Source organism: Salarias fasciatus, chromosome 7 (assembly GCF_902148845.1).
Source record: "Salarias fasciatus chromosome 7, fSalaFa1.1, whole genome shotgun sequence".
In the NCBI taxonomy this organism is placed as follows: Eukaryota; Metazoa; Chordata; class Actinopteri; order Blenniiformes; family Blenniidae; genus Salarias; species Salarias fasciatus.
The window spans coordinates 10,487,111-10,501,123 of NC_043751.1; the positions used below are offsets into that span (position 1 = coordinate 10,487,111).

Below are 14,013 nucleotides of genomic sequence, written 5' to 3' on the forward strand. Positions count from 1 at the left end.
TAACCTTTATATTTAAATTCACCCAGGCTGGATTCGGCCTGCTTTGGCCCAGGAGTCTTCTGTTTTACGCACAAGATTTTTTTGCTTCTTGTCTGATCCCAACAGCTGTGAACATCTTGATCATGAAATTATTTGGAAGAGTCCGACATTCAGCAAACTGTTCCTCGTTGAAGGTTGCAGCGTGAGAGTTGAGACTGCAATGTGGTTAAAAACCCCCGCTTCATTATATTCTGCTCAGACAGATGAGCGACGACAGATTGCTAAAACACAACTCATACTCGATTCACTTTCATTGCACACATACATACTATGAATTCACCAACTTGATGTTTTTTTTAATAAAATATTTATTCAGCGTTAATTTAATATTCATTTAAATGTTTATCTCCTCTTTTACAGCAAAACATTGAAAAAATACAGAAGACTTTTTGCATTCTTACATCAATTGTTCCAGCAGTTGTGCAACATTTCTGAGATTACCTGGACACTTGACAACGTACCGCATTTCGGACCAGAGACGCCGAGGCTGGTTAGTTACAACAGTAAACATCTCATGAGTAAATGAACCGCGTGTTAAATTTGTGCACAAGGCTTCCAAAGTGCTTCCATCCAATTATAATAAATACTGATCAGATATTACCAACAAACACTTGTTTTGTTCAATAACAGGAGTTCAATATGTAGTTAATAAAATACCTGAAAATAATGGAGTCGCCTTTTCGTGAAAAAACAAAAAACACTAATACACATTCCATATGCAGATTTATATTAAACATTCTAATAAAATACTCTTTATAAGTCTGCATTTGTTTTTATAACAAAATTCGTAGACAACAGAGTGATTGAAGATTCTGTATAAGACAAAAGTAAAAATGTCCGACTGATTGTCTGGAAAACAGGAAGTGGCTCCGAAGCTCAAAATCTCTGCAGGGCAAACTGATTCAGTGCGTTTTGCACCACAGTGAGAAATCATGAGCAGCCTGATTGTGACTCCACTGTGCAGATATGTACCAACATTAGCTTTAAAAACAAAACACACACACACACACACGACTCGGCCCACTGATTTCTGCCGTCTGTAAACAAATGAAGTTGCTGCGTTGACAGAGTGTGTGTGTGTGTCCTCCAGCTGATCGTCTCCACAGGAGTAACATGAATCTCTGCGATCAGAGCGGCACGGTGGCGCCGTACTGGCGTGTGGGGGAGGGCGCGTCATCCCCCCTGTACGGTGGCGGCGTCCTGCCGGACAGACGCGGCACTCTCTTTCAGCCTCTTGGTGAAGAGGTGGCTGGCTCGGCCGCAGTACGTGTGTGTGGTCGACTGCAGCGACGCCTCCAGCGGCCGCAGCAGGGACGCCTCCATGTCCCCCCCGAAAGGGAACTAGGACCAAGAGCAACACGGGGGGGTTAGATTCCTCTGATATCGCAACAATAAGAGAATTCCACAGTCATCCTGCCTCAACTTTTATCTCCGCTCCTCTTGAGAGACTAAAAAGTCTTTTTCTTAAAAACTAAAGCAATTCAGAGCTAACTCCAATTTCTTAATAACAGGAATTTTCAAACAAGTACAAATGAAATTCAGTGAAGGACAAAAAAAAAAAAAAAAAAGGACTTTTTTTTTTTTTTTTTTAAATTATCGTATTTCTGAACTGCATGAAACCGTGCCAGATCTGATTTTCCGGACGTTCACCGACTCAATAGCTTCTGATTCATATCAGAACATCTGTATTCCGAGTGTGATTGGAAGATGAATATCTATCAACACACACACACAAAGGTTTGGTAAGGCATGACAGCCACAGCTTCAGTATTCCCGATAAGTTTCACTGCTGCATGTTTTTTCTGTCAAAAAGTAAACAACTTTCCTCTCTTCAGTCATTTCCTATCAGCAGCTGACGCCGTCGCCACGTACAGAATGCAAATATACATGTGGGCCTTTCAGTTTTATATTCAGGCACGCCAGTTTTTTTCCTTTACTGCTCGAGTAAATAATAGAAATCCCTCCTTTACTGCATCTTATTTGACTCCAGTTTGCAAAGCATTACGTTACTCAAAGCACACTTTCTTTATTATCTTTCATATACTGCAGAAGGCAATAAAGCACCATTAACAGCCTCCTATCGATTTTTATGTGGATGTGGCTGCTGCGTTGTCCACACAGCCATCATGATGTCTCAAACTAGCATCAGCACTAAAAATTTTACTACTCTTCTGTGGGCTTGGCTGGGTAATGGTGGTGCCCTTTATTGCGAGCTCCTCTGCTGGCTGAGAGAGCGAGAGAGAGAGAGAGAGAGTCCGTCTTGGGAGATGGGCTGACGAAAGGAGCGCTTGGCTGAAAGGAAATGGAGAGTTTTCTTCAAGAATTGCCCGCTCCGGGCTGCAGGACGCTTCCCTCAAAGGACTGAGTGGGAACAGAGTAAGAGGGGACCTGGTGAGTTGAAGCAACCGGATGAGTTGTTAAAATACTTCAACATAAACCGACTTCTGAGGAGGAAACGCTACATGTAGTAATAAGCTAATGGAGCAATAAAGCCCTGTGTCTTACATTTATCCATTTATGAGAGAACATGTGATGAGTAACACGAGCACTTCTCTCAGGTGTGTGTGTTGGCGCTGTCGGGCAGACTGATGGAGGCAGGAGGGCCGAGCGCCCCGTAATGAAGCCCGCTCGTTTACTTAATGGCTGAGAACACCGATAGCGGCCGGGCTCGGCCCCGTGGCGGTAATGGACGAAGCTCGCCGCGCTCCGCCGACGGCCGCCCGCACGTCGACCGCAGCGCTGAAATCAACAAGAGCGGATCGAAGGCGAGGCGCTGCCCCAGACGGCGGGAGAGGGCTCTCAGCTCTGAGAGCTGAAGCACGTTTAAAGGAAATCTGACAGATGCTGGACTTCACGAACACATTCAGCCTACGGTAATATTAATGGAGCCGTATTTCCACTTTTGTGCAGGAGGTGGCAGTATGTCTTCAGTTAGTAATGTTGTTTTAAGGATCAGCCTCTGTTGTGTTTACTATTCAATCAGTGTACTTTACCAGTGGCTCCCAACATTTTTCTTGAGGGACTGAAGTTTTAACCAAAGTAAACACACAGACCACTTTCCTTCCAGAGCCGCTTTTCTCCGAGGATAAACTCGTTGGGTTGACGCTCTGTGTCTCGGGGTGATTTCTGGTCTGGTGCCACTTCGGCTTGCAGTTTCCAACTTTAACTTCCCAGTTTCTCACTGAAAATGATCCATTCAGCTCTACTTAGGTCCACTGCTACAGAATGAAGCTATATTCTACATAAGTAATTTCTTTCCCTTTTCTGACCTGATGTGCCACCATTTTTTAACGCTTTAATTGTAAACGGTGAGTCGTTTTGTGACCCACCTGAATTAAATGCTGATTCACCTATTTAGAAAATGCCAGACACCTTAAAATCAAGAGGGATTCACACTCCTCCATGAATCTTATAATCTTATAAAATGAAGAAAAAAAAACATTTAAACAGGTCAGTAATACTGACAGTAAGACAAGATCTAAACCTTGAACTTTTAACAGCAACATTTGAATCTTGTTTTTAAAATGTCCATAATTTAGAAAAGCTGAGATTTTAATGCTCCAGACATGTTTGAGAATATCATAAAAAAAACAAAAAACAAATAAAAACTGATCACCTATAGCTGGTTTTGGCCTTTTTGTTGATATTCAATATAACAGTTGTTCTTTCAATGTATGTTTTAACTATTTGTTTGATTGGTAAACTAACAATAAAAAGTAATAATTCAAGTCAAATTATTCATAAAGCTAGAAATGATATACGGTTTTACCCACAGAGACAGTGAAATTTAAAGTTCTGTTAAAGCAGATCTATAATCTTTAGATTAAGATGCATGTCGAGTCCAGAACCAGTTTTAAAACCTCACAGAGACGCTTCCTCTTCACTGACCAGAGCCGGGTGGGACCAATTTGCCTGGTTTGAGGAGGGGGGGGGGACAAAGACAGGATGACGGAAATGTTTAAGAGGCTATTGATTAGGCACCGGAGGACGGAAGCATCCATAAGAGAACAGCAGTGGCCTGGAGAGCCTATTGATAATGTAATGACACGCAAATGTTTCTCCAAACCGGCGTGAGCACAGACACCGGGGAGAAAGTCCAGAAAATGATCCGTCCCCACTAAAGTAAACAAAATCTCCGCAAGATTTCTTCCTCTTGCATCAAGATTTCCAGTGAGCCGTGAGTGGAATTTATTCGTCGTATATAGCGGTTAGAAACAAGTTAAAAAGCACTGGATTAACTCTGAAAGATGTTGTTTTTGTACCTTCTGGATGGCTTCATAGACGGCTCGAAATGCCGGCTGCTTGTCGTCATGATAAACTCCTCTGTTTCCATGGAGAATGAAGACACCTTGCTGCTCCGCCGGCTGACAGTTGCTGCCATAAATACAGTGATCTGGACGGTAGTTCCACTGGCAGGGGAACACGAAGAGGCTTTCTGCGACACATTAATGGACACGTTTAGAAATCAGAACCCATTTCAGGCCTGCTAACGTGCATTTGGCTGCACATACCTGGGTTGTGATGAAATATGATATTAAGAAGATCCTGGTCGCCCCAGGTTATATTCAGTTTGTACTTCTGAAGAAGAGGCATCAGGATTTCCTCCCATTGCAGCGTGACTGGAGTCATGTCGTTCTGAAAGGACAAAAAAAAAAAAAAAATGCAATCAGGCTGCATTCACGCCTTTGGTCAACACTTCACAATAACTCTAAAGGAGATGGATTGTCTTTCAAACAAGTGAGCGCAATGGAAATGTGTTCAAAGACACCGCAAGAGTGACCTCAGCTGGCCAATGCTGGTGGTGCAGCACACTGACTGCTGCGGTCAATGATTTGGTTAAAGTTAATGGTTTTGTCTGTTATTTGTACACTAGTAAAACATTAGCTAAAAAATCTATATATTAAAACGATGTGACATCTACAGCTTCAATTTTAATGAATATAAAAGACATTTGCTCTTGGGTCATACTCTAATATTTTGAGATACCATGTTCGATATTTGTCATTTCTGGCCTAGAAAGGCATGAATTAACTTGTTCATGTATTTAGTTCACTACATTCTAATTTTCTAAAGTGCATCTGCACAAATTACACAAAGCTACTGTTATTCTGCTGTATCAAGATCACAAAAATGAAATGAACACATATCAGTGCAAAGTAACAGTACCTTAAAAAACTTCTCCCTGAGGCGCGTCATGTTCATGAGCATGACCCCTGAGTTGACCCCGGTCTTGCCGTAGTACGGGTGGCGGGCGAATCGGTTGTACCAGCCGATGCGCGGCTCCTCGTGCTCGGGAGCCATGGCTGCCAGGTGGCTGGAGTTGAACTGAGAGAGCAGGGCCCAGATGTCCTCCACGGGCCGCAGGAAGAGAATATCTGTGTCGACGTAGATCAAGGAATCCAGCTCCTTCAGAATGAGCTGGAAGCAAACAAATCAATCCATGAACACACCTTGGGGAAGTTTTTTTCAATTCATAAGAAAGAAGGCCGTAAACACACCGGGAGGAAAAGTCTCTGAGAGGCACAAGGTTTGAAGAGCTTCTTCCATTCTTTAGCGTTCTCCTTGGGAAAGGTGATGGGGTGGACTGTGAAGTTAAACCTGGTCCGAACTGTTCTCGGCCATGATTCCAGCTTCAAGGAAGACAGAAAAACTCCATCATTCATATGTTCTACTTCAGTGTTTATCTGTTGGTCTCTTTTGATCGCAGCAAGAGCCACAAAGGTTCAAACCTCTCTACCAGAGGTAGATGATAACAATAACAATGTTTAACAATGAATGGGAATCCCAGCTGATAAATCCTGTAAACAATGAGAACTGTATCGAAATATAAAACTTCTAAAAGAAGCTCATGAGTTGTCTACAAATATGCAGAATGGTGTTTTATTTTATAACAGTACTTGTAATTTGATCATTCCATTTGCACGATAGTTGCTCGTTTTCGATACATGTGAGCCAGTAATGAAACATGACAACAACAACACTCCTTCATTACGAGCAGAGCTACTGCTTGAAAAACTGACCGTAGCACAAGAGTTGTAGTGAAGTGGAAAACACTTACAGCGTTCCTGAAGCCGTCGTGCAGCACATCCTCAGCAAAGATGTAGAAGTGCAGCGGCTTTTTGCTGAAGAGGACGGCAGACTTCAGCATGGTGAGAGTCTCCTCTAGCCGGGGGCCACAGGCCACCACGGCCAGGTGACTCCTCTCATCAGCATGTCCCCGGGCCGCCGGGCCTGACCTCTCTCTAAGTGCCAAGACAAGAGTTAAAATTATCAGCACTCAATCACGCTTTCACTGCAGCGCCGACACGCTGACGAGTGCAGCAGACAGCAGAGTAATGAAAATATCAGCAGTCTCAGCTGACTGCTACTCAGCCCTGTGGGGTTCAAACCGTCATTAGAGGGACGTAGCGGAGAATTATCACTCGTGCTTTGTGGGACCTCCGAGCACTCCCGGTGAACTACTGCTTTCACATTTGGAAATCATCAATGTAGCTGTCACATTTTAAAAGGCCAAACCGGTAAGTTTCAATCATGCCTTTCATTTTATGTCACAGCACGGAGGGTCAAGACACATAAATCTCATTTTGACAAATTAATCTTTCTTCCTGCTCAGGTTTGGACCTAATGATGCCGACTCACTCTCAAGACAAGGAAGAAAAAGACTCTTGATTGTAGTGATAAATGACTGGTTGGCTAAAAAAAAGATGGACAGTGCTGCAGCACTGTTTTGAAGTTTTAGATTGATGGGTGTGCGTTGGGTGGGGTGGGGTTCTATTAAAACATTTTTAGGTTATTAGTTAATATTTTCTAATCACTTAATGGCACTGAAAGATGATTTGGAAGGACAGAAATCAGTTATTGGTGTGTATATCGACTGCATTAAATCAGTATCAGATCTCCACAACACACCTGGACAGAGTTCTTTCAGAAACCTACAAGGTGGTTGTTTAAAACATCTTAGAGAACTGAGCAAAGATCTGCTGTGGGTATAAAATGATTCAGATTCTGTTGAGTCTAAGGCCACAGCATCGCTTCCTGAATGCCTGGTTACTTCTTTACACTGGAGGTAGTTCCTAATAAACATCAGCTGTATGTCCGCTGTTATTTTCCTCCTCCGCAGTAGAGACACTTAACAACTGAAATTAAATGGTGGATAAGCAGCTTTACACTGTACCGAACTAACCCCACCACAGTATGTCAATGGCCATATATATAAATGAAGACAGAAGTTAATACCATTGAAAGCTCCAGATCATTTAAGGGGTAATCATCATCACGTCCCCTGTTTATCTATACCCATGACACTGAATCTCAATTCCACTATAAGAACATATAATGCACATTTCATGGTTAGAAGGAAACCTGTAAAAGCAGAAGTCATGCATTCATTTTGAACTGTGAACTCAGGGTGTAGGCAAAAACCTGCAGGCCAAAGTTTGATTAATAGCTTTATGGACATGAATTGCTGATTTCATTGATAGAGGTGCACAAAATCATTCATACCTAAGAGATGTCTCCAACAAGCAGTTCACTCCACAAACATCAGCAGGCAGTCTCCAATACGGACTCCAGTAGGAGACTGACAGTGATTTACACCTGACAGAATAAAAACATGAGCTTTCCTCTGCGTTAAAGGATCTGTTGAACATCAGAAAACTGTATGTTTAGTGGTAACATGTGTCCCCAAGGCTTTTAACAGGTGGTGCTCCTTCAAATCCAGCATGAAGCTAAAGGAATGAGCCACTTAATCTAGCGAGCTAACAGGATTAAAACAGCAGAAAACACATAGACACGGCACGCTAAAAGAATTTAAATAGAAAAAGCAAATGTAGCACAGGCACATTTACACACCGAGTGGAAGTGAAGACACAGGTTTAGCTAAAAGCTAACGGCTAAGCTACCTGTCCAGCTCCTGATCGCCGCCGCCGCCCCGGAGGCCTACCAATCCCGGGCTTTTCCTGAGAAGGCTCCCCGCGTCATGGCGGCTGCTGTCGGGTAAGCCGCGCTCTCTCACCACGCGCTCGTCTCCGTCCTCCAGGGAGGAGGCTAGCTGGCTGACCACATACAGCAGAGAGAACAAGGTGAGCACCGTGCACAGCAGAAATGCGTGGAGATAGCATCGCATTTTGCGACACGACTATTATGCCCTGCTCATTGTCGTTGTTGCCCCGGGGTATCTAACTACCACACCTCTACTCAGTCTGTGAGTAATCTGTGATGAACCAGACTCAAGGTGAGGGCAGTACAGTGTTTACACCTCTTAGCCCCACCCACTTCTTACACACGTGCCGCTCAGTCACGTGCTTTTATTTTTACTGTAAATCACTAAATGATGAACTCTGATCTACATACTATGAGATTATGAAGACATTTACTGTAATTACACTCTGCTGAGAGTATTCCATAGCTCTCACTGCTCTTTATATATCATCTTCAACAGTTGCACCTGTCACATTATTGCAAAAGGTGGCACAAATACAAAGCTTCTGCCATAAACATAAAACCAAGAACGTTTTCAAAAGTAACTTTGAATACAAATAAATTTAACAAAAAATTTCAGAGAACATACAAGCAAAATATTTCACACACACATAGAAGCAAGTATGTGGTTCTGTTTTCACAGATCTCAGCTTTCAAACAACATGGTGATTGATAGCTGCACAGAGCAAACAGGTAGGAAATGTCTTTCGGGTGGATTGTGAACATGAGATAACGAAACAAAAGCTTTTGTGGTTCAGTGACATTCTGAAAGAGTGGAAAGATTCAGGACAGTAGAACTGGGATTATTATGCTCGTTGTGGCCTTTACCACTGCTTTTACATTAGTATTGAGAATGCACAGTTCCAAAGTCTGTCAATTCATCATGTGGGTGTTGTATGGTCTGCTGGTGAAGTACTGCTAAAAAATACAGGTAAGGAATAGCTTTTGTTCCAAATTTTAACAAATGTTACCTTGAGAAACCGACTCCACAACTTCACTGTTTTTTCTGTGTAGGATTATTTTTTCTCTTCGCTCTAAAGCCCTGTCAGAGGAACTAAAGTGAAATGGTGATCTTTGTAACTCTTCTGATTACATGCTGATAATATCATAGTGTAATATGATGTAGTATTCATATGTAAGTAAAGCAAACTGTGTAACTGAAAAGCAGGTAATGTAAACCAGAGTAAAACCTGCACACACACTCTCTAGACTTTGTTCTGAGAAGCAGCAAACTTTTCCCAAAACCATCCTGAAGAGAAACACAAGTATACTATTTCAGATATTCCATCAGATTTACCTAAACAAATCACATTTGTTGCAATGAGAGAAAGCACAACCTGAAAATGGACATTTTACTGCTTTACATATGAATTGATGCTAAAATTGCTTCAAAAACAGCAAAAATACATGTATTTGATGGTGTACTTGTCCCTTTATTTACCAAAAGACAAGAAATCATCAGGAGTATTTATTTCAATTTTATAAATTATCATGAGTTGCTCCGCTTAAGACTAAGTTGGAATGTATGTGAATGAGAACTAAAATGTGTTTGACATATCAGATCGAAACATTTCTGTCTGTTATTAAAAGAAACATCCGATTTGGTTTTGGTTACAATAGTCTCAAGGAGCAGGAATGTCACTTCAGCCTGTTTAAATATCACTTCCCCACAATTCCGTAGAAATATTCAAAAGGAAAAAAAAAAACATGACATATTCAAATATCTAAGCCTTGTTTTATTCAACATTTTACAATATAAACCATTCTATAGAATAAATCATGCTCTAAAACATGAAGGAGGAGTAACGGTTCGATATCTGTACTCAGATGATCGACAGTAAAACATTTCTTGCATCCAATGGCATAAAGCGCGAGCTGCGAGGCCAGTAACTGACAGTGTTATGATGCACCGATAATATCGGTGGCAAATAATGCTAGGAGATAAAACATGGGACTTCATTAAGTGCAAATAAAAACAAAATTCAAAGTACAATTCTGAGATGACTTCTTCACATTTCTTTCTTGATATTGTGTGAGAGACGCCGATATGAAACGTAGGAGTCCACAACACGTCATCCAGGATTTAATGCTACCGCTCTTTTTCCTCAGTTCGTCATGAGCTCTCTGCAACGAGCGTCACACTCGTCAAGTGAAAAACACACCCTCAAATGGAAGTGAATGCTATCAATATTCAGATTTAAAGTATTATCTTAAAAAAAAAAAAAAAAAAAAAAAAAAAACAGCGTGCATTAAGTTTAATCTCTGGTTGAGGCTGTTGAGAGTGCAGAAGAAGAGCAGGTTGTGCTGAATGTTAGTGAGGCTCTCCGTTGACTGACGAGGCCTCGCCGCGCGGCGACGAGCACCTGGAGAGCCCTCGCTCGGTGTTATCGGAGCTGGAGCCGCTCTGACTGTGCTGGTCGACCGACGCGGCGTTTGTGGAGGTGGACGGCGGTTTGGCTTTCTCCTTAAAGTCTGTGATTATTACAGTCAAGTCCCCCACTGTGACCTCCAGGTGCTGAGCGCTGCTCCGGTCGACGTTTTTTAACCGGGGCCTGGTGGAGTCGTGCACAGAAACAAAGGGAAACTAAATATGTTGTCAAAGCCCGGTGAATTTCTGAAAAGAATTGATTCATTACCTCATCTTTTTATAGCTTTTCCTTTTCAGTGTGGGCTCTTTATCACTTTTGTCTTTTTCAGATTTTTCTTTCTTCTCCTTTTTGGGGTGTGTTGGAGGTGCAAACTGCTGATTTACTTGCTGTGCAACCAGCTGGGAGACAGGCCGTGGCTTTCTGAAAGAGAATCAGACTGGATTACTGACACTGCAGTTCTGTTTAGATCAGTGACTCTTTAGGCGATTTGATCTGCGGAACATCTCGTGTTGAAGACGATCAGGCTGAATATCTGAAAACCCTTGAAGTTACAACAACAACAAAAAAAGTCATCTCTTTAGTCCCCGATGTGGCTTTGATGTAACTCTGTTTCTTCAATCTATGAATATGCAGATTGTCCCGGCCTTAATCTGCGGCCAGCCTCAGGCGTGACGACACACATCAAACACACAAACCTCTGGCTTTGTCCTGTTCTATGAGCTCTCTCAGTGGCACAGGGGATTTTTGAGATTTATTCAGACATGTTCACACTGCAAAGTGGCTCTTAGAGGGAATAAACGGCATTAGATCTTTGAACAACTTCACGTCTATTAATAGTCTCTAAACCTTTAGAGACATTATGATAACATAATAGGAGCCTCTTGACTGCGTCCCATCATGTAATTTGACAAGATTTGGTCATTTCACCCTATGCTTGGTTGTCTCACTATACATTTGTAACTCAGATTTTGAAAATTGCATCATAAATAAGATTATATTATCAATATTATTATCATAAAGTAATCATATTGTTGGTGGTGCTGATAACTTCACAAAACAACTTTCACCATGTAAATTCAGCTGACGTGAAGTTAAACATGGACTACATTCATTGTCTAAAACCTTTCAAAACCTGTCACTGTGGACTTATTCTGCTCTCATTTGAATGGAAAGATCTTTAACAGTTGAGGCTGGAGGCTTTGCCTGCTCTGAGTGTGTTTAAGTTGCATCTGCACATAAAAACATATAAAAGTCTTTTATCAGTCTTTAAATGTCGGGATTTTGAACATAATTTTGGTGAGAATGGCATGACTCAAATGTTCAGATATCAGAGGGATACGCATTAGCATTAACATTAACATAGCCCTTCTCTTCTCTTAGAGGCATTCTTGATGAAGAAAGGGACTGAAGAGCCACTGCTCTGCACTGAAACTTCAAAATATTACCTTAGTTTTCACTGTAAATATGGAATAAGGATTGAATTGTGGTGAAAAATGATTTTATTACTATAGAAAAAAAACATTTTAATAACAACAGGTTTCAATACATGTTGAGTTCAACTACTTGTTGAGGGAAGACACAATCTAAGCCCTGTCAGGGAGGGTAGTCCTTCCATACATTGAGAACCGCCCCATTAAGCTATCCATCCATCTTCTATGACATTTTATCCTGTCCAGGGTGGCAGGGCGATGGAGCCAATCTCAGCTGACTATGAGAGCAGGTTACAGCCTGGACAGGTCATCGGTCCGTTACAGGAAAAACACCGACAGCCACACCTAGGAGCAATTCAGGGTCACCAATTAACCTCACATGCTTGTTACTGGATTGCAGGAGGAAACTACAGAACCCTGAGAAAACCCATGTGCACATGGGGAGAACAAGCAAATTCCACACAGAAAGGTGTGGCTGGTATTTGAACCTACAACCTCCAACTATTGCTTCACTGTATGGCTGCAGCAGGTATAGGAGTTTTCACTGTATTTTGCACAAGACAGTATCAGTAAAATTGGTTTCATGTTGAGATTTCAGTAGTAATTGTTTGGTTTTGTGAAAATAGACATTTTCATCATTTTACGCTGTGCCACAACTAAGAAGAAACACTTTAAAGTGTAATTTTAAATGTTATTATGGCACTATTTAACCTAAAGCCTTGTTTGCAACAACATTTTCAAGTGGAAACAGACGACTTTCAATGCATTTTTGGTGCTTGCTGCCACTGAAAGTGCAACTTTGTGAATTTGGCTCAGAAGGTGGAACTTTCTGTAAACGCTCTGACTCTGTCTACATATAAAAGGGGATAAACGCAACTTTTCTGAAATGCTGCAACTGCGCATGTGCACTACGGCTGGAGTAAATGGTTCTTCTTCACATGCAAGTAGACGGAACATAACAACAACGGCATGCAGCCTGGCATGACTTCAAGTTCATGTTCTCCTGAGACTCCTAACAACAATAACACTGTGTCTCTCCATAAGAATGTCCATGTAGCCTACTTGCCATTGATAACGTTTAGAGTATTTATGCAGTTTCATGACAGACAGCACCCACTGGCGCCCCCACATGAGAACTGGATCATTTTCAAAAACATTCAGTGTAAACAGGAAACCTTAATGAAACGAAAACGCAAAAACAAAGAATGTCCCCTTGAAACGTTGCAGAATAAACATTTAAAGCTTATTATAACACTATTTCGGGATGAAGATGTATGTGGCCTCTCAACTAAAATGTCGCAGCAGCCATTGCTACGAGTGATTATTACTGAGGACGTAAATGTCTTGAAAACGTCTCTACATCTGAATGCGTTCACCAGCAAAGAGGAGATCCGTGTCACGCACGGCTGTCACAGGAAATCAGCGGGCTGCAGCAGCAGCAGCTCCCCGGAGCTCCTACGAGCAGAAACATGCGGACTTGTGGTTCTTACCGTGTGGACGTCCCCTTCCGGACGTCGCACATCATGCACTTGAACGCCTCGGCGCTGTTCCTGAAGGTGCAGACGCTGCAGTCCCAGTACCCATCGTCGGAGAAGGGCTTGGACTGCCGCTTCGGCCTTCAGACAAAAACAAAACAACAACACAGGCACAGCGGCGGGTTTACAAAGGCGATACTCACTCCACAGACTACCAGTGCGTTCAAGAAGACGGTAGAGAGGGGAAGAAAAAAACGGGACACTAAATATTAAGAGCTCCAGAGTCGCGCCGAAGGGAGCCCCCTCCGCTCACACACGGTCGCCCCGCATTAGAAGCAAGCAGCCCGCCGCCATGAGCACTCCGGTGGAAACAGCTTCATCCATTGACCGAGCTCTCTGCTCACCAGTGACCCGTTTAAAGTCTCCACTCAAAAGCCGCCAGCAAAGATTTTACCTCGTCGGGCTCTTCTTGTCTCCCATATTTTTTTAAAATTGTTTTTTTTTACTATTGAAAAAACAAAAACACCCGGCCAAAGCGGACGCGAAAAGGAGCCGCGTTACAGGTGAAAAGGCGCATTTATTCAGCGGCTACTCAGCTGTCGTGGAAAGTCCTGTCGAAGGATGGTCACGTGACGCGGCGTCACCCAATCACTTCCATGTAATCACAACAGCGCTGCGCGTGACAGCGGTCACAGCGCAGCCACAGTGTGAACCAGGACT

General features: G+C 42.5%; 2 protein-coding genes across 3 annotated transcripts; both read right to left on the reverse strand.

The window, feature by feature from the left end:
• Positions 1-357: 357 nt before the first annotated feature.
• Positions 358-8,267, reverse strand: gxylt1a (glucoside xylosyltransferase 1a). Of its 2 annotated transcripts, XM_030097017.1 has the most exons (8): positions 7,941-8,267; positions 7,543-7,635; positions 6,098-6,281; positions 5,538-5,669; positions 5,206-5,457; positions 4,551-4,674; positions 4,302-4,474; positions 358-1,380 (listed from the first exon to the last, which is right to left on the reverse strand). In XM_030097017.1, exons 1-8 carry the CDS (start codon positions 8,162-8,164, stop codon positions 1,213-1,215), a joined length of 1,350 nt encoding a protein of 449 aa, XP_029952877.1. In that variant the 5' UTR covers positions 8,165-8,267; the 3' UTR covers positions 358-1,212. The 2 variants fall into 2 exon arrangements, with proteins under 2 accessions (XP_029952877.1, XP_029952878.1); XM_030097018.1 differs by lacking the exon at positions 7,543-7,635.
• A 1,467-nt stretch (positions 8,268-9,734) lies between these two features.
• LOC115392536 (YY1-associated factor 2) lies at positions 9,735-14,010 on the reverse strand. Its single transcript, XM_030097213.1, has 4 exons — positions 13,748-14,010; positions 13,309-13,434; positions 10,656-10,808; positions 9,735-10,571 (listed from the first exon to the last, which is right to left on the reverse strand). The coding sequence occupies exons 1-4, from the start codon at positions 13,771-13,773 to the stop codon at positions 10,331-10,333; spliced, it is 546 nt and encodes a 181-aa protein (XP_029953073.1). The 5' UTR covers positions 13,774-14,010; the 3' UTR covers positions 9,735-10,330.
• Positions 14,011-14,013: the final 3 nt, after the last annotated feature.